General features: G+C 42.7%; 1 protein-coding gene across 1 annotated transcript; it reads right to left on the reverse strand.

Annotated features, from left to right (window-relative positions):
• Positions 1 to 492: 492 nt before the first annotated feature.
• On the reverse strand, positions 493 to 27,922 carry Nufip1 (nuclear FMR1 interacting protein 1). The gene is made up of 10 exons (XM_028878335.2): positions 27,465 to 27,922; positions 26,813 to 26,895; positions 24,773 to 24,871; positions 24,007 to 24,069; positions 23,120 to 23,196; positions 14,380 to 14,472; positions 12,075 to 12,259; positions 9,350 to 9,463; positions 2,537 to 2,763; positions 493 to 763 (listed from the first exon to the last, which is right to left on the reverse strand). Exons 1-10 carry the CDS (start codon positions 27,874 to 27,876, stop codon positions 638 to 640), a joined length of 1,479 nt encoding a protein of 492 aa, XP_028734168.1. The 5' UTR covers positions 27,877 to 27,922; the 3' UTR covers positions 493 to 637.
• Positions 27,923 to 27,971: the final 49 nt, after the last annotated feature.

Here is a 27,971-nt window from a genome sequence, read left to right on the forward strand (position 1 = left end):
ACTGCTGTTTGCATTGCTAATTTGAGATTCATAAAAACCCTTACATGGATTCTGGTTTGAGATTAGGACAGAATTTCCAACAATTTCTGAAATGGCACTCTACATAATACTGCCATTTGGTACTACATACTTATATAAAGCAGCGTTTTCAGCATTAACAATTACAAAATCAAAATATCAATCGACTCTGGAAAACGATGAAGATGTTCTACATCATGTGGCATCAAATACTCAGCCAAGATGTAATTCTTCTATAAAAACAGACAGATACATCTACCTCATTAATATGCAAATACGCTCCTCTTGATGAAATTATCTGCACACCAAAGAACTATTTTATAATAATTTCCTTTATGTCTTTCTATCTTTGACTTGTACACCTGTCTTGTACACTTATGTGAGGTCATACAAACATTCCTTGGGCAAAAGAGGTCATGAGAGGAAAGCTAAGAAGCCCTGCTTGGTCACCACCCCAGTAACAGACACACTCTCTAAAAAGACCAGCTGTGCATTTATTTGCATAAAGACAAAGGTCAGACTTAAAATCCAAGCTAACAGCCATGAGGCTTACAGTTTCACACTGATCCGGTCTTGAAAAGGTCTTGGTTTTCTCTGCTTATGAAGATGCTGCTCTCTTTCATGCTTCACTTACACCTTCAGTTTTCACAGAATCAGTATTAAGTCCAAAAAAGTCTTTTTTGATGATGTACCGAACACACTGCAAAATCACATTTCTTTCATGTCGAATGTCTGGAGCTAGAAGCTAAAATATACATTAAAAAAGATTAGCTGTTTAAAAAAAATGTCCAAGAAATACAACTTAAAATACTAAGTGTCCCCTCCTAAAAGAAAGAGCACAGAACAGAGGCAGATTTGTCAAAATACACATTTCCTTTTTCCATTTAACTTACAGCGAAACTATCTTGTTCACATTTGGGCTCCTCTCTAGGGACACAGAGCAAAGAACAGGAAAGCAGGACTTAAAAGTCACGACCTTTCCTCTTCACTGGGTGTGTGGGTGTGTGTGGGAGGGGCACACTCATTGATGCAGGGGTACTCCCCTGCACACTCGGCTCCTTGAGACAAGAGCAACCACTTCAGCCCAGGAGTTCCACGGCAGCCCAGGCAACATAAGACTCGATAGCTTTAAGACTCTAAAAAGTCAGTAAGAAATAATAAAGAGGATCCTCCAAATGCAAATCTATAAACGGCAAAAAATGAAATGTGTTAAATACAGTAAGAACTGAAACTAGCACTAAAAACAACTCCACATTCCTTGATTTTCCTTATCACCATTGAAAGCTAAAATTCCCTGGTATCCAGAAAAAGTACGCAACCAAGGAGTCGTGTTATCTGCCAAAAAGGATTGAATTCCATCTGGATGTCTTTCTGATGTCTATAATACAGATCAGGAGCACCACTCGGTGACCTTCAATAGCATCAGATAAACGTCTGAAAACTGCAGCTGGCTGTATCCAGCAGTTACGGTCATACCACAGAGTATTTTCTAGATCTGACTTAATAAGAAGCAGCTGTGAGAATCTAACCCTGACAGGACAAACAGGACACTCTGGCCACAGCAGAAGCACTCACCTGATAAGCAAGAGACTTCCCAGCTCCACTAAAACTGTTTCTCTTAGACACAAATAGATTTTTACCTCTGAATAGCATCATTCCCTTCTTAGAAGCAAGACACAAGTGCTCCCTTTCTTACGGATTCAAGCGTTTAGTAAATGTTTGAATACATAATGGTGGCAAGACCATTAAAGCCAAGACAGACACAAATCAAGTGTAGTCAGAGGAAAGCAAATGGAAATGTGACCTGGAGGAGCACACTCCAGGACTTGTCTGGACATTACTTTTAGGCTGTTTCAAAGGCATTTAAAAAAAAAAAAAATTCATTCATTCATATATTCATGCATTTTCATTTTATCTGTATGGGTGTCTTGCCTGCATGTATGTATGCATGGGTGCCTGTGAACCCAGAAGGGAGTATCAGATACCCTGGAATGGGAGCCATACACAATTGTGAGCCAGCATGTGGTGCTGGGAACTGAACCTGGGTCCTCTGGAAGAGCAGTCAGTGCTCTAAACTGTGGAGTCATCTCTGTAGCCCTCAAAAGGCATTTGTATTTTAAAACAGAAAATGATTTTCTTCTCCTTCAGCTTGCCACTGTATTTAGCTGTGCTTCCAATGAAAATTTCACCCTTAAATACATCCCTCCTTATCAACAGTTAAACTATACTTAAATACACTGGTGTTGAGCAGCGAGGGCAACTGTAATTGTTCTGCATATACTGAATACCAGCCATGTATATGCCAGACAGCTTTAGAGGACAGACAGCCACACATGAGTCTCCAAGGAACATATGTAGCCTGGAAACACACACACACAGCACCCCAGTGACCCCACGTTCACTACACACACACACACACACACACACACACACACACACACACACACACACAGCACTCCAATGACACCACTTTTACGACAAAAGCACAGACATCTCAGCATGAACAAATACCACTTACCATTTCCAAGAGGTATGGGTGATGTGTTCTTGGTTCAAATAATGGGTGGCAGTAACTCTTTTTCCTCTTAAGGGCCATCTTCCTGAAGCCAATCTTCTGGCTCTCCCACTTGGCTCTTGCGACAATTCTACCAGCTATTTTAACATTCTGTCTTGGACTCTTAGGAGGACTGCTGTAGAGAACATGGTTTTCTGTAGGGACATCTGCTTCAGTCTTGATAGGGATTTCTAAGTGTGGTGAAAGACAAACATAAAAAGGTGTAATAATCCTCCCAGCCACAACACTGGCTACCCAATCACTTTTTAAAAATGGTTTTTCCAGACAAGGTTTCTCTGTGGAGCCCTGGATGTCCAGGAACTCGCTCTGTAGACCAGGCTAGTCTTGAACACACTGAGATCAGCCTGCCTCTGGTTCCTGAGTGCTGAGATTAAAGGCGAGTGCCACCACTGCCTGGCTTAATCTTTTTTTTTTTTTTTTTTTTTTTTTTTTTTTTTTTTTTTGATTACCCAATAACTTAAACCCAAGAAGGATTTTTACAACAAGCCTCCACCCCCCAACTAGGTGCTTAAACTACCAAGAACTAAGGACAGTGCCTCAAGAGTCTGGAGAGCACTCACAGAAGCAGCAGCTTGGGACTACTCCAAAGAGTAACAGACACCAGGGAACAGGACATAATGGACAAACCTAAAGATGTTCTTTGAAAAGAGTTAAACTAATGACTATTGAAACGAACAGCAGAGGAGAGAACGATGCTATCAGATGATATTGCAGTAAGAAAGGGAGAAATGTAAGTGTGTGGCCACACATCTCAAGCTTTATCAACAGACAGTTCTATATGGATGGCCTGGACACGCCATTTAACAGACAGAAATGGTCAGACCAGAAACAAACAAGACCCAAAACGCAGGCACGCCTCTCCTTACAGTCTGCACCAGCATCACATCCTACCTAGCGAGGAAGCACACGTGACAACTGTGTACACCAAGTCAAACATCCCAGGCAGAGGACGGACGGAGACACAACACACACGTCTATCAGAAGAGAGCTGCAGGGCTCCACCAGGGTCAGACGCAGACTCCAGGACAAGGACTATTGCCGGGAATAAAGCAGCTTAAAATGCCAAAGGGCTGAATTAATGACCAACACAAACACACAGGTACAGTGCTCCACACCTGTCCACCCAGCACTGGACAAGACAGGTGGGAAGCTGCAGGTTCCAGTCTAGCCTGGGCTGCATGGTGAGGCCTTGTCTTTCAAAACAAGAACAAAACCCTCATAAAGTATCAATTCTTTTTAAATTCTTTTTATAAACGGGTGTGCGTGTGTGTAAGCATGCACCAGGTCTTCAGGCTAGCTAGTAAGTGCTTTTATCCACTGAGCCATCTCACTGGCTCTACAACAGCAGATTTCCCCAAACTTCATGAAACCAAAAGAAGCAATATACAGGGGCCAGCCAAATCGCTCCGTTTCTCCAAGCTGAGTTCAGGACCCAAGTTCAGTCCCTGGGCCCAACATGATGGAAGGGGAAAACTGACTTCTGCAAACTGTCTTCTGTCCTCTGAATGAGTGTACACCACATCCCCCACCCCTCCTTGCACACACACACACACACACACACACACACACACACACACACACACACACAAATATACAAATCTATCATTAGAGAAAGAAGCTCCAATTCTCAGTAAAACAAAGAGAAAATGAGTGGAGATATAGAGGTCTATCACCAACACCAAAATCTGATAAAGACCATTCTATCCAGTGTGTATTCTTGTCCAGTTCACTGGCTAGTTGTGTTGGGCCATGAGGATGTCTCAGTAAATTGAAAACAAACAAACCCCAAAACCTAAAAGCATGTAAGTTACATCTTTGACTCAAATAGAATCAAATTAAACTAATTAACAGGAATCTAGGTAGAAGTCCTAATATTTGAAAACTAAACAATATTTCTGAATGAGTGCTATTCTAAGATATACATTCCCTCCCATTTCCTGTCATATAACAGCTACAGTTCTTGAAATCTACAGTCTTCCTGCACACCTCTGAGTTGCCTGATGACTGGCAGCCCCTGAGTAGCTTCAGGATGGGTGGGGAGGGGGACTTGCTCCTGGAGACCAGGCAGATCTTTCCACACACCCTCCAGCTCCCAGGGAGGGGAGGGCTGAAGGCGAAGGTGGTGCCCATCATGTCTATGCAATGGAACTTTCACAAAAACCCTGGAGGACAGAGTTCAGAGAACCCAGACAGCCATACTGAGGAAGAATTCTGGAGAGTGGCAAGCCTAGAGAGGAATGGACATGATTCCTTCCCCCATCCCTGGCCCTGTGGACCACTTTACCGGGTGTATATATTGGCATTCTCTGGAATACTCTATCTAATGGGCACCTTGACTTCTTGCCAATCACAATCAGATGCACGAGGACAAGACCCTAGGACTTGCAACTGGCACCAGAGAAGGGCACTGGTGGGAACTGACACTCCCTCCAGGTAGGCAAGTGTCGGAAATGGACTGAAGGTGTGGGAACTCAGTCGTCCATATTGTGTGGGGAAAACCCTCCCTCACAGTGGCCTCGGCAATCTCTGTGGTCGCTGCATGGACACACAAAACAGAGTTTGACTCTTTGTCTTCAGAATAACCCACACACTAATTTCTTACATTACTAGGTCAGTCACAGAATGTTTGACAATAAAAATGGAAAGGTAAGGCATCAAGTTTGCAGAATTTGGCTCAGGCAACACCTGAGGGCAAATTTAAAGGTTTGACGTTCATGTAAGAGAGGAAGAGTCTGAAGTTCAGGCACATATGAACGGGTGATATACAAAGGGAGATGAAGAGTGAAAATGTGTCGGCGGTGGTGGTACACACCTTTAATCCCAGCATTTGGGAGGCAGGGGCAGGCAGACCTCAGTGAGTTGAGTTCAGCCTGGTCTACAAAGCAAGTTCAGGACTGTTACAGAGAAACCCTGTCTTGAAAAAACAAAAACCAAACCAAACCAACCAAACAAACAAAACAACAAAAACAAAAGAGTGAAAATGTATGGATTTGAAGCTGGGCAATGGTGGCACACACCTTTAATCCCAGCACTTGGGAAGCAGAGCCAGGCACGTCTCTGTGAGTTCGAGGCCAGCCTGGTCTACAGAGCAAGCTCCAGGACAGGCACCAAAACTACACAGAGAAACCCTGTCTCAAAAAACAAAACAAGAGCTGGAGAGATGGCCAAGAGGTTAAGAGCACTGACTGCTCTTCCAGAGGTCCTGAGTTCAATTCCCAGCACCTACATGGTGGCTCACAACCACCTAATAAGATCTGGTGCCCTCTTCTGGTATGCAGGCATACATGCAGATAGAATACTGTATATATAACAAATAAATAAATAAATCTTAAAGGAAAAAAAGAAAAAGAAAAAAAAGTATGGATTTGAGTGAAAACCACTGAAAAATAATAAAGAAAAATTGATGAAGCCAGACTTAGTTCCTTGGAAAGATAAATTCAGTAAGTACCCAGCAAGACTTAACAAGATAAATGGGACATGGGGAGAATATTTAATACATGGAAAAAGTGAAAACATTACTATAATATTATAAGGAATACTACGACTGACTAATTTTATAGCAGTAAATTCTACTCAGAAGGAACAAGAAAGCTAATTAACCCTGTATCTATAAAGGAAACTTAATTCATAATTTAAAACCTTCCCAAAAGAAAAATGCTATGTTCAGAAAATCCTACAAAAATAAAAAAAGGTGAAAAAGTAAAAAATCCCACACAAACCCTTAAACAGACCAAATCCACCACAAAAAAGGGAAGGCCAGGGACCAGTTAGTGTCCCATCTGAGCACAGATGCAAACCTCCGACAAAATGTCAGCAAATCAAATCCATCAGTGCAATACAAGTATACCACACCATTACCAAGTGGATTTTATCCACAGATACAGGTTCACCCGACACCTGAAAACTGATTTCACAATATCACTGCAGAAGGGAAAAACACAAACACTGGACCAGTTACAGGTTCTACGACAGGAGTTTCTACCCCTCCTCCCAAACAGTGACTCTAGGTATTTATTTACCATGAACCAATATGGTATGACACTCTCCATATTCAGGTTTTATACAGGACCAAATGTGGAAGTTCTATCTCACAGGAATTATAGGGCATATATTTCAAGCACAGACTTGTGTGTTAGAATACTGGGCTCAAGTCAACATCACTCAAGAGTTTTCTGGCGAGCTATTTATCTCCGCTTACACCTCCTCATTTATACAATGCAAACAGTGGTATCCAGGTTACGAGGTCGTTGTAACTGATTAAAGCACACAGAACGGGCCTGGCACGGAGTGAGCACTGTATGAGTATTTGCCATGACCACATGAAAGATGCCTCTTTAGTGATGAGGAAAAGAGGAAGCAGAGGTCTGCAACCACTAAACAGTACAGCTGAGACTCCCTGAAGCCGACTACAGAGCCCAGCAAATGGACAGAATGATACAGTCACAGTATCTCTGTTATTCCTTAACCTTCAGTATTGACCACTCAGCCAAGGACCACAAAGGTCAGGTGAAGCAGAGCTTATACAGTCAATTTTCTGTTAAGGAATGAGGACACGGAGCCATCTGTCCGCTAACTGTCACATATTAATATAATGTCCACCAATTCAAATCAGTTCTAACTACAGCTACACTACCCTTTTAAATTAAGATCATTCTTTGGTTTGTGGCATTTTAAACCAGTTCTCAGTTTGGGGCTCTAATCATAGCTGAGCCAGTTTGCAGGGGGGGGGGGCACACACGACGACAACCAGTTGAAGCCAGGAAAAGTAGCAGGGCAACCCCCTCCCCCAAACAATTCTGGCCACCCCAGATTCAAGCATGACCTCTTCACGGCTTCAGTCTTGCCCGAGGGCCCTCCTTTAACCTGTCTAGAAGACAATTAACACAAGACATCTGGGAGCAGCTGGATGGCTTGATGAAGCTGAATTCAAATGACATAAAATAATTCTTAAGCTCTAACAGTACTAAACAAAGGCTTTCTCCTTAAAGCAGGGGCCTTCAAATAGTCAAAATAAAATGAATTCACATAAAAATCTGCTGCGGCTATTAAAGATGCTACATGTCCCTTCCTGTTCAGGGAGAGAGCAAATGACCCAGCGCAGAGGCTACAAGGGAATGCAATACAGTTAGTTGGCTTCTCTCTATTATTCAGTCCCCAGACCTACATTTTCACACAGGTTCTGCTACACACACCCCAGTGCTAACAAACTCGGCCTCTCTAAACCTGAGAGTGTGAGATTTCATAAAGCAGAGGTGTGAGATTTCAAAGACTTCTAATTTCTTTTCTTCCAGCCAACTAAAAAATGGTGGCAGCCTCCAGTTGAAGACCAGAGTATGCAAAGTATTTATTAAATGTTTCATCTCCAGAGGGATAGAAGAAAGCATTCGTTTACCTTGTTTTTATGGGGTTCATTAACCTGTTAACAGTTTTTTTCCTTATCATGTTATAAATACAACTGATAGGGAAGAAATACAATATGTGTTTAAAGAATAACTCCATCTACCCATCAGTATATGGGAAACAAGAGTAAGAAACAAATACTGTTTTTCTTAAAAGTAAAAGAAGGCAACCATCTGTTAAGGAACACGCTGATAAATCACAGCAGCTTATATTTCAAATCCAAGTAGCTTTTAACTACCAGAAGAGCCCATAGTCCATTAATAGCAAAGAATTTCCATGTCACAGATAGATACACAAGCACCAAGCTTTGTATCGAAGCCAGCTCTTCCTTAGTCTACATCCTCCAAGTACACAAACAGTGCTTATCTCAAAGAACTGCTAACTTCACCCAATGACACCCCCTTCATTCTGCATGAACACTTCTCTCTCACTCTTAACAACAGCGCCTACTCTGATCACACAGCTCCACCACAAACATATGAACTCTCTCTCTCACAGTAGGAAAGGCCTAAACACAATTACCAAGAAGGACCAGGTTCAGCCAACTACAGGCCATTAGTTTATTCAGTAAGCACATACATTACTGATGCAAATCTGGGTTAAAACTATACTGTATGAGAGTATCAGCCTATCACAACTGAGCATGTGGCCCTAAAAGAGGCTGTGGGAGGGTAAACCAGCTTTTCACAACAAAGCCACACACACTATCGTATGTAAAAGTGAAATATGTCTCCTGGGTATGCTAACTTCTCAGACAGAATCTTGTAAGGATTCCACGTCTTCAATCCTTTAAACAAACAGGTGAGGCTGGGAAGACAGCTCAGGAAAAGCTGGGTGTGGTGGCACACATCTGTAAGCTCTGGCTGCAGGGAGATCCCATCTCAAAGAGGAAGGTGGGAGCAATCTGGAAAATCATCCAACATGGACCTTTGGCCTCTGCACACACATCCATGTGCATACACCCACATGCTTGTCCAACGCACACCCAAAGTAAATAAATATATCAGGCAAGCCCAAGTGCAGGGCCACTATGCATTCCAAGTGAGAAAACTTACATAAACATGTTCTATAAACAGCACTGTGCCCAACAGACTTAAATTTTATTCTATCTTATTTCATTTCATTATTTTTTTGAGACCAGGTTTCATGTGGCCCAGGCTGGCTGCGAGCTCACTATACAGCTGAGGATGACCATAAACTTCTGATCCTCTTGAGTGCGAGGACCACATTCATCTCCCATAGGTGTTACAGACTTGACCAGGGGCCTTGAAAGGGATAGGATGCTGCATGCTGAATGCTACAACCGCCCAGCATGAACCAAAGGCAAAAAGCATCTGGAGTCGCACCCCGCCTTACCTTCCGGTTCACTCTCTGACCCCGAAACACTGCCGTAGCTGCTCATCAGTGAACACAGCGCTGGTGTCACCTCCTTAGGTACTATAGTCTTTAGTGGTTTCTCCTCATCAGACTCTACGACAGAAGGAAAGAACCATGATTCAAAGAGGGAGCCCAGGGTGACTGTTACCATCATAAAGAAAGCTGACTTCTCTATGGTGGTATTCTAATTGTACTGAAATGTGATTTTGATTGTATGTTAATAAATAAAGTTGCCCGGGGGTCAGAGCTATTAGAGCCATAGCAAGAGTGTGGCGGTGGTGGCGCACACCTTTAATCCCAGCACTTGGTAGAAGAGCTAGGTAGATCTCTGTGTGTTCAGGGATACAGCCAGCATTGGAGACATACGCCTTTAAGACCTGTAGGGCTACATACAGGCAGTGTTTGGGTTTCCAACCAATGAAAAGGCAGAACAGAAAGACTATGTAAAGACATACACACAGGAAGTAGGTCTCTTTCGGAGAGCTAGGACCACCGCAGGAGGAAGGGTGAGATTTTAGCTCTGAGCTTTGACCTCTTGGCTTTCTCTTTTACATTGGTTCTGTGTTTCTTATTTAATAAGACAGTTGGTTACAGCTACACTTCTCGTTGTTAAGTGAAATAAAAAGAAGTCATTTCTGATGATTTCTTTCACCTTCTCCCCCAAAATATTCTAAGAGGGCTAAAAACTTTGTCCTCATTTTAAATCTTTTTTTTTCCCTCATTTTAAATCTTAAGCTAAGCAGTTCTTTACTCCAGGGGAGACAGGGACAAACGTAACTGTACACAGCCTAGCTAACTTATCATACTTTGTGGGATATGGAATTTGCGCCTTTCCTAAATTAATTTACACAGTCCCCGATATTACAGGTAGCGGGAAAGCCAAAATATTCATTGAGTGTTATTGGGACAAGACCGTTAACTCTGAAAATTAAATTTAGGAATAAATATAAAATTCTACTTTTTTATTGTTTAATATTTAAACAAATCAAACATTTAAAGCATTCTACGGACTCAGTCAAAGAGTTCATTGAAATGAATCTAACCCAAACTTCTAAGAGCTCAATTCAACAAGGCAACAAGAGAAGATGGAAAGTACTGAAGAGCCTGCCACAGGTGAAGGGTTTCATGGCAGCCCAGAAAGCCTCTCGGTAGCCCCAGGACACCACCCACTACATTCACTTTTGGCACTGATCTAGATGAGGCATTAAACAAAGCTGGACCGAAGACAACATACAACTTGTCTACTTAATGAACCAATCGGCCCACAACCACTATGAAGTGCTTCAAGACCGAGCAGTCACTATTCCTCAAGCCAGTCTAGGGAAACCAAAACTTGTCACTAGGAAATGTACGTATCTTTGTATGTGAGCACTGGCTGTGAACCTCTACATAAGGTACACATAAGGGACAAAGACTTATCTACCACCCGCACTACCAAAATGTTAACTGATGTATTAACAATGTCTCAAACTATTCCTTGTTCATTTTAAGCTAGATGATTACCTCATCTTGCATATTAATAAGGAGAAAGGAAATTATGCAATTTCTATATGCACATTATAAATGTTACCACGCAGCCTGTTCCTCCACTGTTTAAATGACCAGACAACATGATCTTCCAAGACCTAAAGAAACTGATCCGATAGCAGTAAAATGTTATATTCTTTAATACTCACTTAGATCTTATCAATCCTGCGATTTCATATGGCTTTTACAATTCTCCTGCTTCAGTTTCCTAAGTGCTGGGATTCTAGGAACAGACCCCCCCCACACACACACCCAGTTTTGTTTTGTTTGGTTTTTTGACAAATAACAAAAAAGAGTTTCTCTACTTCTATGAAGTTAGGATCTTCCTCTTCATTATTCCATTCTTGAAATGAGCTACTATTGCACACTTCAATTTGAGTATCCACTCAAGTAAAAAGTGCCAGAAAACTTTTGACATATTTTAAAAGCACCATAGTACTCAGTAGGTGTTTGAGGAACAGGTACTCTGAAGTAGTGTAATTACTTTAAAACAACTATTACCATGTTACCCTAGTGATTATTTTGTATTTCTCTCATTTTTTCTACATATATGCACTGCAATTATTCTCTAAGAAAAATCTGTTCCTTGAGCTGGAGTGGTTAAGGACACTTGCTGCTCTTGCAAAGGACAAGTCTGGTTCCCAGGACCCACATAAGGTGGTTCACAACTGTCTGTAACGCCAGTCCCAAGGGATCCAACAACCTCTTCTGGCCTTCAAGGGCACTTCATGCACATGGTGCGGCTGGCAATGTCTCCTGAATCAGCCTTCCACTCCCCAGAATTCTCCTCTCTGCTTGTCCCACCTATCCTTCCTACCTGGCTACTGGCCAATCAGTGTTTTATTTATCAACCAATCAATCAGAGCAACACATTCACAGCATACAGAAAGACACCCCCAGCAATTTTTAACCATTGCTACTGAATTGTATACCATTATAACCAACCCAACATTCCACTGTGCCAAGATCCTTTTCCAATCTAAATCAGTCAATGAATTAGCAATCCCCTCATACTTAATGGATCTGAATTTTCCAGAGGGCTATGAGAACAATATTAGTACAACTGTGTGTGTGTGTGTGCGCGTGCGCGCGCGCGCGCACACACACACACACACACACACACACACACACACACACACACACCCCTGTAATTATGTTATTTTCCCATTTAGCTTACCAGAGTCACTGCGTATCAAAGTACCAAGAGGGTCTGCAGATGGAGCTTCAGGTTTAAAATCTCTGGCATGATTGCCTAGTCCAGTGGCTGCTCTCTGTCTAGCCCTACCATTTTTCCATCTATGATGTTTACCAGGACTTCTGATTTTTGCCATCTGGGAATGTCTGGACATGCCTTTCATTTTGCTGGAGGAAGAAAAGAATGAAACAAAAGAAACATGGGTGTGAAATTGACCACTTAGCCCCTGAGGCGTGAAAGAGAACAAAGGCTCACATGCTACAACATACATCTTACTCATTTCCAGCTACAAGTTCCCATGAGTGTTTTGAGCCCCTAAATCAGGCCATGTTGTGCCATCATTGTGAGAGCTTGGCTGGCGGCATGTACATACTGTATATAAACATGTGTCTTAGAGTTTACTAAACTCACCCATTATATCTACTCATTTTTAAGGAGCTTCCAAGTTTGCAAAGTTTACAAGTATGTCACCTTTAGCAGATCCTCTCCACAAGAAACATTCAGGTCCTATGAGCAGAAGGAAGATGATGTCTAATGGATCTACACAAAAGAATGAATCCCTAAACAGGAAGCATTTCATACAATCACAGCCATTAGCCACCCAGTCCTTAACTGTGACTGAGCTGTATCACAACCAAGCCAATGTGATTGACACCAACCCAACCGAAAATGCCAGTGAAAAGTATTTCCTATTGTATGAGTTTGTTTGTTTGTTTGTTTGTTAAGGACATGATAAAGAGCACAAAGGCAAGAAAAATTTAGAGGTATATCTCTTAATGTATACAAACCACTCCGAGACAGTATCTATGTATGTAACCAAGTATATAACTCCTGAAAATCAAGGACAATAAGCCCTCTGAGGCTAGAGTGGCAGCTCAGTAGTTAAGAGCACTTCCTTCCCTTCCAGAGGACTAGAGTTCAGTTCCCAGCATCTACATTGGACAGTTTACAATTGCCTGTAACTCTAGCTCCAGAGGATTATCAGTATGTTTAAAAAACAAAAACAAAAAAACAATTAAAAACAGTCAAACATTTGAAGTGGTACCTCACCAAAAGAAGATGCTCAGTATTTTTAGCAATGTTACCAAGTGCTGACCAACATAGAGAGAGATCGGATGCGGTGAGAAGAAGTCTAAATTACCCCAATCACTTGGCAAACTATTAAAGCTCATCATATAGATAACCTATGACATACCATCTGGTACGTGAAAAAAATGAAAATGAACATTAACAGCCACAGAAGACACATAAAAGAAATGTTCATAGGAATCTGAATCCTAACAACCCAAACTGAAAACAATTCATTATCACTAATAGAATACATCCCACAACTGAATTCTATATAACAGTATGAATTTACAACTATACATAGCATGGATGTTATCTCATAAAGTAATTTTGAGACACAGAAATCACATTTATTCAAGAATGTATAGTGTATGATTTCATGTACATAATTCTAAGAATAGAAATAATCTATGATATGAAAACGAAAACAAGGTTAACGTTTATGGGGAAACACTAAACACGACGGGGTTTTAAGGAGCTTGGTGAAGTAAGACATTCTGTATATCAATCCATGTGGCAGGTATGCGGATGCGTATCCATTCGTGTGTGCGCGTGTGCCTGAGTTTGTGTGTGTGTGTGTGTGTGTGTGTGTGTGTGTGTGTGAGAGAGAGAGAGAGAGAGAGAGAGAGAGAGAGAGAATGAGAATATGAGCAAGAGAGCAAGCACTCATCAAGTTCTGCATTTAAGATTTGTATATTTAAATTATAAGGCAAGCGATAAAATGGAAAAATTCTGAGCTCACACATTACTGACAGAAGAGCACAGTCTGGCAGCCATGACAGATCCACTTCTTACTAATAAGTAACCGGCTAACAGCTTGAATGCCAATAGGGAGTTGGCTAAAACAATCCTGTGGGACATCCTTAATTATGCTTCCTATACATGCCTGAAACGAACATTCTCCCGGGAGGATTTTGATCGTCTGAAGACGCACAGGGCAGACAGCACCCCACGGTAGAGACTGTCCTCTCCGCCTGTGCTATAAGAAGGCTCTCTGGGAAGACTACAGGGAGACAAGGATGGAGAGGACTTGTGCAGAACTTAACATGTGCAGAGGGTAACAGTATTTTAAGATACAATTCAAACAATTTTAAAGCAAAAGTCCCAGAGCAAGATTCCCAAGTGGGTAATACAGTGTGGCATGTTTCTTCTCTCACTCTGTAAGCACGTGCTTTTATAGAAAGCTGAGAAGGCCTATGTGAGCACTCCAAGAACTCACCCATACTGTGCTGTTGTCAAGACTTCTCCTCTCTTTTCCTTTTCAAGCTGTAACTTTTTCTTCCTTTCAATGTTGGCCAGAGTTGGATAGTTTCTAGAATAAAAATAATCAGTTACTATTATAAACTTTTATTTACTTCTAAAATTTAAGAGAAAAATGCAGTTTATGAGTCAATGTTACTCAAAGCTGTCCACACACTCTGCAACCAGGTAAGGAGTGTATGCTAGAATTTCAACTGCAAAATTCACACATCATGTGCAAACTGCTCTTAATGTCTGTTTATCATGTACCCCCACACAAGAAACAACCTGCCTAGTCAATTACTTTTGCAAAATACATGCTATACACATGCAGACTCACCACGGTATGAGACAGTTCTCAAAAGTCTACTGAGGAGGACAGGAAACGTACAAGAAGAGCTGCAGCTAAGATAAAATACAGTTAAGCACCCAGGAGAGTGGGGCGATTTCAAAATGAAGAAATCCACAAAGAAAGGGACACGAAAGGGTCTCAACAGACGGCACTCAGGTGGAAAAGCTTGGTAAACCAAGTAATACCAACAACTCAAGACCACAGAGAGAGGACCACCACCCGGGGAATTATTTTATATGAAATGTAATTTAACCAAAGGGAATTGAACTACCAAAGGACGTTCATCCCAAAACATGTCTACAAAGTTTGTACTCAATCCACCAGGTGACAGCAAGCTGCAACAAAGTTCTAGAGGGCTGGAGAGATAGGTGGCTTAGTGGTTAGGAGCACTGACTGCTCTCCAAAGGACACAGGTTCAGTTCCCAGCATCCATCTAGTCACTAGGTCCTAGTGGCTCACAACTATCTGTAACTCCATTTTCAGGGGACCCAACACCCTCTTCTGACCTCCCTAGGCAACAGGTACAGAGACATACATGCACGCAAAACATTCATATATGTGAAATAAGCTAATCTACTGGGCAGTGGTGGCATACGCCTTTAATCCCAGCACTCAGGAGGCACAGGCAGATGGATTTCTGTGAGTTCTAGGCCAACCCAGTCTATACAGTGAGTTCCAGGACAGCCAGTGCTATGTAGAAAGATCCTGTGTCAAAAAAGGGGGGGGGGGAGAGTTCTAGACATACACGTGGCTAAGAGTGAGGTTAGATCTGACAGCCATGTGCAAACTGAATGGCTTTCTCCGTTGCTGGCAGAGATGTATGGAGCTGCCAGCCCTAGAATCTCACAATGAGACACAAGTCTTCACAACATAGAAAACATGAAAGAGGGGAACACAGCTCTCACCATCAGGCTGGTGCCATCAGAAACATCAACAAGAGTTCTGCCACTTTCTCTACCTTCTTTTACATGTGTACTCCTGGACTGGGGCTGCAGCTCAGAGAGAGAATGCTCAGCAAGCATCTGCCCTAGGTTCAACCGTCAGTATCCCTACACTAACATGCATATCTGCATTACTAACTCGAGGAGCACACGCAATGACTCCTGGGTTAGTTATACTGGAGAGAGGAGTGGAAACGGCTTTGGTTAGTGGTGAAAGAATCAGGGGGGAAAGGCAATGAATTTCACTAAGGACGGTGCGAAGCAGGTACCAGCCATAAATAACCTCCATAAATAAGAGACGATGACTGCACATGCTATAAATAAGTGTAATAGGAAAGGAGCAAGGTCATACAAGATGAGAATCGGAGAGCAGTCGCCAACACATACTTGCAAAAGCAAACATGACCTAAGGCTTGGATGAGTGTGAGTTCTTCCCTGATACTCTAGACTGGTCAGACATTGCCAGGATGCTTGTGTCAGTTTGGTGGAAAGGCAATGCTGAGGAAAACTGAAACCTGGAAGGGGCTCAGAAAGACTCAGAGATGACTAAGAGGGTGGAAACGGAAACCTCTGTAGAAAGATGAAAGGTGCTACTGCCGCCTGTAAAAGATGAGAAGTGATTATGAAACAGCCTTCTGTGAGGACGGTCAGCAGCTCTTCTCCATCTGCAGACGGAACACGGAGAAGCAGGAATGGGAAGCAGTGTGCGATGTGGTGGCTAGGCACGGAGCTCAGAGCTCCTCACCACCCTCCGAGCAAAGGGGACAGCTCAGTTTCTCAGAGTACATGTGAAAACATTACTGGGGGGAAATCCGTTACGTCTTAGTGTGTGCAGTTCCACACGCCGTGACTTAGCGCAGGGCCTCCTGCTAGAGAAGAGCACTGGGAAGCTACACACTGCGAAAGGCCAGCCTTTCAACAGCCTTCTCTGTGTTTTGTTTAGTCTATCATCACCCCTCTCCTGTCCTTCTTTCCTCACTATCCTAAGTGGATTGGTCCTGATGACAGCAGACATTCATTTCTGCCTCCTGTCCTTGTGTTTCTTTCTTGGTTTTTCAAGACAGGGTTTCTCTGGGTAGCCTCAGGTGTCCTGGATCTTGCTCTGTAAAGCAGGCTGGCCTCGAACTCACAGAGATCCGCCTGCCTCTGCCTCCTGAGTACTGGGATTAAAGGCGTGTGCCACCACTGCCCAGCTGTCCTTGTATTTCTTACCTCTGACTTGTCCCTGCCTATGGCCTGGGTCTCCAGTGGTGCCCTTATGGGGCAGAGACCACCTTTGGGAGAAACTATGCCAACCATTACCTCAGCATGCTTGATCCAACTTTCTCCTATACTCAAATTACTGTACTGACTTTTTTCCCTAGGCCTGTTCTCTACAAAACACAATTCCTCTTTTCTCTCATCAAAACAAAACTGCTCTAACACAAGCTTATGCTAATATATATTTTAATTTCAAAGTCTTCCTGAACGTCATTCTGCTGGGCATCGCATGAACTGGGAACACCTAAGTGAGCAATGACGGAAACAGAACAGCTCCACCTAGTGGACTTCTGTCCTGATAAGTGTCTGTCTCACAGTTCAGGAATTAAGATTCACCTTTTTTTTTTTTTCCTTTGTTGGGGGAAGCTTTGGTTTTAAAGACAGTGGGTATCTCTAACTTTGGCTAATCTGAAAAAAATAAAGTAAAATAAAATAAAGATGAAGGAATAAAGGCAAAGATGCAATTTCTTCAGCACTTGGTTTTAAAGCCTGAGTCCTGGGATTCTTTCACAGGTTTTCTAGCAGAGTGGCTACACAGACATTAGCATTCTAGAATGCCAGGAACACAGTGGCTTCCTCAGGAAGAACAGCTCTCACAAGAACAGTAACATTCAAAATAAAAAGCATTTTGCTAAACCATTGTGGAATTCACTTTTTAGGACACACTCTTCAAAAGCTGAGCCTGAAGCAATGTAAAATACATACTTGTATGAAAATACCGGTATGTGACACAGTATCATGTACTATCGATATATAGAATGGAAATTTAAAGATAAAATACACTGGGGCTGGAGAGATGGCTCAGCGGTTAAGAGCACTGGCTGCTCTTCCGAAGATCCAGGTTTGAGTCCCAGCATCCACATGGTGGCTCACAACATCTGTAACTCCAGTTCCAGGTGATTCAACACCCTTATCTGGCCTCTTTGGGCACCAACCATGCAACATGCACATAGGCAAAACACCCATACACATAAAATAAAAACTAAAATTCCTTCAGTTCTTTAAAAATGTTACTTTTAAAGTGTCAAAAAATAAAGATAAAATAAATTAAGGATAAGTACCTAGAAATAATATTTCATAATGTTTTAAAAAACTGCTATATGTCTTAGAAAGCTATCCAATGAACCAAAAATAAAGAAAGTGTTTCCCACATTCCTTCTCTCCTGCCAACTCACCCCACCTCTCCCTTTCTAGAAGAGGCCTTCCTTTATTATTTGCAGGCAGACTGGCACAAGGTCAGCCTTCCCACCCCAGCCTCCTGAACCCCAGAACAGACATCCATTCCCACGCTCAGGTCCCACATCCTACTAATGAGTGTGTCACCAACACTGCTGAGTATGTGACAGGGCAGGAAGCTACAAAGTAAACCGTCAAAGCACCCCAAAGGAACTGAAGGTGCTCAACATACCTCAGAACACTTGCTAACACGGCACCATCACAGGTACAAACGAACTCCACCCAACTGCCCCTCCAGTGTCCAGTGTCGGGTTCCCAGTCCGTCCCTCCACTCCATCACTCAGCACCTGTGCCCGCTCCTTTCCAGCACTTCTGAATACTTGCACCCACACTCTGGAACCCAGAACCAGACACACCTGTTCTCCATGAAACGTTACTGTAATCGGTAAACCTTGCTTCTGCTCATCCTCTAGTCCAGAAGGTAGAGCTTTGTTTTGAAAAGCAACAAACCGAAAACTACCACCAAGCATGGTCAGAAACAGCTGCATGGTCTCCCTCTTGTCAATTTTGTTTGGAGGACACTCCATCAACTCCACTGCCACTAAAGATGACCAAGCAACCTGCTTTGAGACAATGAGGTCTGAATGGAAATATATTTCAAGCTGAAACACACCTATTGCTCTCCTAATGAAAGCTAAAAATTTGGCTTTTTTTTTTTGGCCTATCTTGTCTAGAATGTGGGTGTAACAGAAAGATAAATGTGAACCTTCCGACGGGCAAAATCACAACGGGGCACTGAAGAGCAGTAAGAACGGCTTGCCCAGTGGTGCCAACAGCAGGCACAGTGCCTTCAACTTGTTCTTATGAGGAAGGATGGCCACTTTGCACTAAGCTATGAAGGCAAGGCTGCTACTCCTTCTTCTGGAGTACATGGTCACTGATGCTAAACCCTCCAGCCAGACCCTTCTCTCTGAATGCTTCGCCTGGTCAACAGGCACAGTTTGAGTTCAAACCTCTCCCCAACAAGGTTTGGCAGTTTCCTTTAAAGTGAAGTATATACTTACTACGTGACCACCCAACCCCATTCCCAAGTACTTATCCAATGCAAATAAAAGCCACATTCAAAACACAAACTCACACATGAATGTCTATGGAGGCGTTATCAATTCCAAATACTGGAATCCATTCTCAACCGGGAAATGAAGAGAAAACTGTGATTGATATAGCCACACAACAGAACAGAAGACTACTCAGAAATGAGAGTGACCTAGTACACACCCAACATGTGTGACTTCTGAATCTCAAGTCTACATGGTGTAGGATAGCACTTAGATGACTTTCTGCAGAGGCATATTTGATCAGCAATTGCCCAGTAGTAGGGAGGCCGTCATGAAAGGTACGACTGAACTGGGGACGCAGTGTGGAACACTGGTCTGCACCTACTTGTGCCAGTGTTCAAATAACTGTGCTTCAAAAGAATAAATTACTTGCCATGTGCATTATCCCTTAAGTGTGGGGTGGGTGGCTCACTTCTCACAGAAAGCCAAATACATTGATGGCACTGCTTTCCAAAGACTCCCTCTGACAAAGTACTCTGACTAAGAAAGTATCCTTCGAGCCAGGCAGGGGTGGTGCACACCTCCCAGCACTCAGGAGGCAGAGGCAGGAGGATCTCTTGAGTTCTAGGCAGCCTGGTCTACAGAGTGAGATCCAGGACAGCCAGGGCTACATAGAGAACCATGCCTGAAAACACAACAAAAGAAAAAAAAAAGAAAGAAAGAAAGAAAGAAAAGCACCTGTGCCTAAGCATTATTATCCCGAGGTGCTAAAGTCAGTGTTTCAATTGCATGTGGATTTCTAGGCCCCTCATATATTTACTTACTAGTTCCCATTAGAGTGAGAGTCTCTGGGTTTGGTGACCTTAGCCATAAGCAGCAAAATGCTTGCCTTCTCAATTACAAAATGCTGGCTTGTGAGAAGGCTTAGTAAATAATAGCACCTGTGGCCAGGTCCCATGACCTGAGCTCAATTCCTAGAAAGAACCAACTCCCTTCAGTTACCCCTGACCTCCACACACATACACACATACACACACACACCCACATACACACAAATAAAAATGTAAACTAAGTAGAAAGGAAATGTTTACTCCTAACCTTCAAGATAAATCACTGCCAAGCAATCACTAATAGACATGATTTCCACCAACACATGGTCAAAGGCTGCTAAGAAAAGCACTGGTTCTCCCAGAAATGTTTTTTTCCTTGACTCACTTGCTGCATGAACCACAAGGGGGAGGTCTTGAGTCACTTAAGAAGGAGGCTTTTAAACAGGGACTGATGGAATCTAGTATTGAAAACACAGCAGGAGCCAACAGCATGGATCCAGGGTAGAAGAACCTGCCACCAAGCCAGACAACCTCAGTTCAATCCCAGGAACCCACAGGGCGGAAGGAGAGAACCGACAGACAGACTGTCCTCTGACCTCCATGGTGACACGAACACCCATGTGCGTGCGTACGTGTACACACACACACACACACACCTTTAAAAAAGGAACAAAATCGCAGAAGTTTAAATATCAGATACATTACTGATTTCAAACCATGATTATGAATCAGTGTAACACACTTTGACCAAACTTCTCTAAAATAAAGGCACTGTTCAAAACATAACTTAAAAATATGGGTTTCTCCAATTATTTTCTTGTGTACTGAAACAGAATTATATTCATAATGAAATAATCTCAAACCCCATTTACATAGAGTACTATTACATGCTCCCCTTTTATCTAAGGCACCAGGTGATATAAACAGCCAGATAAAAGATGTCCTTACCTCTCCAATACTTATTCAAGAATACACAATGCAAAATAGTTCTCCAATGGGACAGTGCTGCCTATCTATACTAAACAGGCTGAGAGGAGGCCATATTTAAAGACGGGAAAGGCTTTCCTGTAGACTCAGGATGAGTCAACAAGCCTGAAGGGCAGGAGCTCTGGGCTGAGGCAGTAAGCAGGAACTCAACGGCTGCAGAAGCTCACCTCTCTGTGCCAGGAGCAGCATCACGACAAAACTAACGTATCAAGAGCTCAGCTGCACCCAGGGCCTTCACTCGCAGCACTCAAGAGGCAGAGGCAGGGGGATCCCCATGAGTTCCATGACAGCCAAGGCTGTTACACAGAGAAACCCTGTCTTGAAAAACAAGACAAAACTCCCAAAGTTCAGCTAGCTGAGCAACACAAGCTCATGATCCCAACACCTGGGAAGCCAAGGCAGGACTGGCATGAGTTGGAGACTAGCCTGGTCTACAGTGAGTTCCAGACCAGCCAGGGCTATGTAGTAAGACCTGTCTGAAACAAGCCCACATTTAGAATCCTGATTACCAATTCTGTTGTAGAATGTTATTTTAAGGTGTGTTGATTTTGTTTATGTTGCATTTGTTTAACTCTGTGAAGCTGCGTTACTGTGCCTGTCTAAAACACGTGATGGTCTAATAAAGAGCTGAACGGCCAATGGAGAGGCAGGAGAGAGAAACAGGTGGGGCTGGCAGAACATTTGTCTAGTATAAGCAAGGCCTTACTTTCAATCCCAACGCTACAGTAAAATGAAAACATTTAAAACCAATTACTTCTTGTTTTCGTATCTGACTTTCCTTCCTCTGTTAACTCTAGGAAGAGAGTACCGTGGTGGTTTGACAGAGAATGTCCCTGACTCAACTATGCACACTTGGCCCCACTGCGGCACTGTGTGAAGAGGTTATGGAGCCTTGCTGGAGGACCTACGTCTCTGGTAGCTGACTTTCAGGGCTGATAGCGTCGCCCACTTCTAGCTCACTGTTTCCTGGTTTACCACCAGAAGATGATCAGCTGGCTGCCTGCTGCCATGCCATTCCTGCCGTCATAGACTCGAACTCCCCAGACCCAGACCCAACTAAACCTTCTTCCCTAAGTTGCTTCTGGGTATTTTATCAAAGCAACAGAAAACAAACTAATACGAGTAAGTGGTTCTAAGTGCACCTTTTCATTCTAATAGTTCTACCTCAGTCTTCTGCTACAGGATCAAATACACGAGGAGACAGTAAAATGGAGTTCTGGGCAGATTTTTCCCAAGTACACTGTAGCCAGACATCAACTATGCTGTCTCTCCTAATATATGTAAAGGCACAAGTTACACAGTAAGGCTCACATCTCTTAAACGTTAATTACAGGGATGAATTCCTGGACTTTGTACAGGTAAAGACAAGTACATGTACATCCTGTTCACTGCTGTACTCACTCTGCCTAGCAAAGAAGTCATTCAGCTGTGTGTTTAAACAACAACAACAAAAAGCACAGCAATGTATTACAACATTTAACTATCATTACAAGCCCATTATTGCCCCAGCCACTGAACATCTCGTAGGAGGCATGGGTGCTCTGTTTGGAGTCCATATAGCCCCTTTATGGCACAGCTCTTATTTAAATGGAAAGTTCCTGTAACTCTCCCCTAAACTACATCCAATAGCCTCATATACTGTAGCTTTCAGTTCTCTTTCTTAGTGTTAGCATTACGAAATAATTCAATGGACTTCACTACCTAATAAAGATGTTTAAACTATCAACTAACACTATTCTCATCCATAATGTACCACTACTGAAGGACACAAAATCAAGCTGAGTCACTTCCAGTGAAATGTCTACAATGTTACAAAAGACCACATTTCTCTTTTCCTATTCATTAGGGCCAGGCCTGCCATTAGTCTTGCCACAGTAAAAGAAAGTTATGCAGGGCTGGAGAGATGGCTCGGAGGTTAAGAGCATTGACTGCTCTTCCAAAGGTGCTGAGTTCAATTCCCAGCAACCACATGGTGGCTCACAACCATCTATAATGAGATCTGGTGCCCTCTTCTGGCCTGCAGTCATACATGCTGTATACATAATAAATAAATAAACCTTTAAAAAAATATAAAAAGAAAAGAAAGTTATGCATCAGTTAACAGCTCTTTACTCACTTTCTTCTTTCTTCCCTCCATCTTGCAATCTCTTCTGGAGTGTCTAGCTTGATCTTCCTCATACCAGGAGCATGCATCTAAGGGCAGAAAGCCTGCTGAACATCAGGAAGCACACTGTGTGCTCAGAACTAAATGCAGCATTGCACCCAACATTACACTTACAAGCAGAACATATTTTAAGCTAACGAGCATTCTCACCGTGCCTTATCCCTTAAAGGAAAAGCAACCGCTTCTCATGCAGCTGGATCAATGCTAGAGATAGGGAGGAAAGCAGTGTAATTTTCATTACATAGATGCATAACCCATTTTCTCAATTGACATTAAATACCCACCAAGCAAAACTGAAGGTGACAGATAAAAAAATTAACAGACATGATCATTTTTCACAAGTCTTTTGTTTATTTTAGGGCACGCGTGTGGTGTGTGTGTATGTGTGTATGTGTGTAAGTGCCCTCAGACACCAGGACACCAGATCCCTGAAGCAGGAGTTATAGGCAGTTGCATGCTGTTCAGTGTGTGTGTGTGTGTGTGTGTGTGTGTGTGTGTGTGTGTGTGTGTGTGTGTGCTGGGAACTGAACTGGAGTCCTCTGGAGGGGCACTATAAGCTCTTAACTGCTAAGCCATCTTGTCAGCACCCAGCCACCAAGCATGGCATGGTCAAACCAGCATACAACTTGCAAGTCCAAGAATCAATTCTGGGTAGGAAAGTCATTCTTTTCAATCTGTAAGAGGAGCTAATATCTATCTATTTTGCATGGTTTGAGACTAAAATAGAGTAAGAGATGCAAAACTTCCTTACAAAGTACAAAACACCGCATGAACATTACTTACCATTAGCACACATAGAGAACGCATTTAAAAAGGTGAAAAAAGCCATAAGAACTTACATTTTTCCAATGGAACTGGACAATCTTCTCATGTGCACTAAAGGAGCAATCTACCTCAGGGCACTGAAAAGTTTAACAACAAAAAGACATTTAACGATGGCCACAAGTTAACGGGGTTCACACCACCAACGGGCTACAGACTACGGTCAGCCAGCCATTTCTCCACCTGTGCTACCTCCCTCCTTCATTCTTAGTCCAGCAGCAAAACAAAGGAATGGCATCCTCGATGGGAGCAGCACAGCTACTCAACTCATTTCCTCCTCCATCTGAGGGAAACTAAACCATTCCTAATGCCTAAAGGAGGCATTCCTACAAATGAATGTTTCCAAAACAAGAATTTTCTTAAAAAAAAAAAAAAAAAAAAAAAAACAAAACCTTTCCAACATTCCAACATTTTTAAATCATCTGGGTTGTATTTAGAGAACAGCACACTACGACAAACCACACAGTGAGCTGCAGGTCAAGAGAGCAATAGAGGGAAAGTGTTCAGAGGTGCCAGGGCGACTGCAGGGGAGGCCCAGCTCTCTCCTCTCTCAGAGCCATGGAGGGCACCTACACAGAGGTCTCCACAGCTCCTCCTCTCACGAAGCAGTGGGCTCCCAACCCCCAAACTCCAAATCCCAGGCACTGTCCCCATGTGTCAAGTCACCTAACCTTTCCTTCTGGAAAAACTATGAACTTAGGAGAAAATAAGCTTGGTCCTTGTACCAAAAACACAAATCAAGGGCCATTTCTACATCAGTTCGGAACAACCAGGAAAACCTACTTTTATATGTTCGGACATGTGTATGTCATATTTTTCTTGATTTTTAAAGCCACGATCACAGGTATCACAGAAAAAGTGGAAAACTGGTTCCTTTCGTTTCTGCAAACAAACAAACAAACAAACAAACAAACAAACAAAAAGCAGTAAGACTGTGGTAGAACACCTCTGCCCAACCCAACACAAGTATTCCAGGAACACACATTTGATTTGTTTTAAAACACTCCCCTGGGGTGGGGGCTTCTTTTACTTTCTAGCAATATAGCAAAAGTCGGACACAATAAACAAAATTTAAATCTAAAAAGAGCTAATTCAAACTATAAGATTTCAAGTGAGAGACCCAACGAAGATTTGGTATAACATCTGTCAAGATCTAAAAGTACCGATTTAAGGTTTTAAAAAAAAAGAAAAGAAAAGAAAAGAAAGAAAAAGTGCCTCCCAAGGGACGTTACCATACTAGAATCACCGATACTGGAAACAATCTCCAATTTTTAAATGTTATGTTACTGTAACATTAAATGGACCGTTCATAGATTATACTGTACCTGTGTAATACTAATAACACAAGTTACACAGTTCTCACAATAAAAGGATATTAGCCAGGCAGTGGTGGCGTACGCCTTTAATCCCAGCACTCGGGAGGCAGAGCCAGGCGGATCTCTGTGAGTTCGAGGCCAGCCTGGGCTACCAAGTGAGCTCCAGGAAAGGCGCAAAGCTACACAGAGAAACCCTGTCTCGAAAAACCAAAAAAAAAAAAAAAAGGATATTAATTTCAAGTTCTACACCAGCAGTTCTCAACCTGTGAACTGTTGGTCATGGCCCCTTTGTTGGGGGAGGGGGTGTCGGCATATCAAATATTTACATTACAATTGATAACAGCAGCAAAATTACAGTTATGAAGTAACAATGAAATAATTTCATGGTTAGGGGTTACCACAACATGAGGAACTGTATTAAAGGGTCACAGCATCAGGAAGGTTGAAAATCACTGTTCCAGACAGTACTCAACCTACCCTAAAGTAATTGTATGACTTATACAAAGAAGAAACCTGATCTGTAAGTTAGGTTCAGACCATGATAAAGAAAACCTGTTTCAATATAGTATTTGGTTTGTGACATATAACCAGGCATTCTTCCTCATTTGAAAAAAAAAAAAAAAAATGGCTTCCAGGCCGGAGAGACACCTCAGCAGGTAAAAGCCTTAGGACCTGAGTTCAATCCCCAGAACCCACATGGTAGGAGAGACTTGACGCCTGCAAGTTGTTCTCATACCTCCACACGTATGCACCCACCCCCAACAAAAATAAATGTAAAATAAGAAAAAAGGCTTTCACTCCAATGACAAATATCCATTACTGAAAAAAAGGAGGCCTTACCACGTGAACAAACAAAAAACAAAAAGGCTTTCACACCAATGACAAATACCCACTACTGAAAAAAATAAAAGCCTTACAATCAGGATAAACATTAATAACACAATAAATCCTGTCTGAATTTAAGACATTATGTGCACAGCTTGGGAAAATGTAAACTCTCCTAAATTAGAAACATTAGATTATAGCTTAATTGAGTTTAATGAGAAAAAAAGGGGATCTGCTTTTATATAGAAGGAAGATTCTTCTATGATAAAAAGCAACAAGATTATGAAAAATAAAAGATTTGTCATTACAATTTGGGCTTCCAACTCAGTAAAAAGCTGGAACTTCCAGTCTTCTCCTAATTTCAGCTATCAGTCCCATTCTTTGTAATCTTTTAAACGTCCCTGAAGTTTAATAATGTTTATATTTATTTGTAAGCATAATGCTCAATTATGCTTGTATATCCAAACAGATTTAATGTTCTTTCTTCTTCTGCAACTTCATCATTTGTTTTTCAAAACTATTTTGATTCAACTTTTTTACTTATTGTTAAGCTCCTTAAAAATCCTATCCACTAAAATCCCACATGTCCATAACAGATGTGAAACACACCGACAGTTAAAACACAAGATATGAAGCAATAAATATAAGGGTCAAAGCGCCACATTCACCAGCTCAGAAATACCTTCTTTTTCTGTTTTTTGTTTTGGGGCATACTGAAGCCATTGAAGTTTGCATCGTGTGTTCGTGGAAAATAAGACTGTGTAACTAAAAAAGAAAAGAGAGAGTCACTTAAGAATGCAAATGTACAATTACTTATTAATCACTTTTTTTTATTAGATTAAAAAAAAAAATGCAGGTAGCGTGTGAGTGCAGGTCCCCAAGGAGGCTGGGAGACAGTAATCAGCTCCTCTGGAGCTGGAATTATAGGCGATTGAGAGCCGCCTGAAGAGTGTTGAGATCCGAACTCTGGTCCTCCGCTGTAAGTGCAATAGACTCTCCTCACCGCCAAGCCATTTCTCCAGCCCCTACCAATCCCTTTCTACTGCACAGATACAATCACTACTTTATAATACGTAGTCTTATTTCCTGGACTGTATCTTCCTACATTATGGAGATAGGAAGCCCCCAAAAGGTAAGGATTTTTGTATGTCTTGTTCATTGCTATGTAAGTAGCCCCCCAGTAAATAGTTGGGCTGAATCAATAAACTTTGGAATGAGCAGATAGCGGGAAACCAAAAATACAGGGCAGTGCTGAGAGATTAAAAAGGGAAAGCTGAGGTGGGTGTGTGTGTGTGTGTGTGTGCAAAAGGGTAGCACTAGGAACCGCCGCTTACCCGAAGAGTAGTAGTAGGACGTGGGGTACGTAGGGAAACCATTAGGAGACAGCCCCCAGTACCAAGGCGTCGAGGCTTGGAAATTCCAGGCCGGCTGGCCGCTGAACTGAGGTTGTACATCCAGAGGAGCCTGGGCATCCAAAGGAGGCTGCGCCGCGGGAAGAATCTGAGCGTCGAACGGGGGAAGCGCTCCAGCGGGAGGCTGGGTCTGCACGTGGGGCTGTCCGGTCTGGCACGGCTCCGACTCCGCCGCCGCCGCCGCCGCCGCCGGGGACGGCAGAGGAGGTGGCGGCGGGGGCAGCATGGCCCAGTACACCCAGTTGTCCTGCGGCGGGGCAGTTTCGCTCGGAGTCCCCAGCGCGGACGTCAGCTCGGGGGCTAAAGGCCACCCGGCGGGAGTCGGCTCTGCCATGCCACCTAGCAAGCGGAGAGCCCAGCGTGCAAGTGTGGCGCTAGCCTTAGGCGTCACTTCCGCTACGGCCGTCGGACCTATGAGTCTACCGCGGG

This window comes from Peromyscus leucopus, chromosome 9, assembly GCF_004664715.2.
Source record: "Peromyscus leucopus breed LL Stock chromosome 9, UCI_PerLeu_2.1, whole genome shotgun sequence".
NCBI classification, from domain to species: Eukaryota; Metazoa; Chordata; class Mammalia; order Rodentia; family Cricetidae; genus Peromyscus; species Peromyscus leucopus.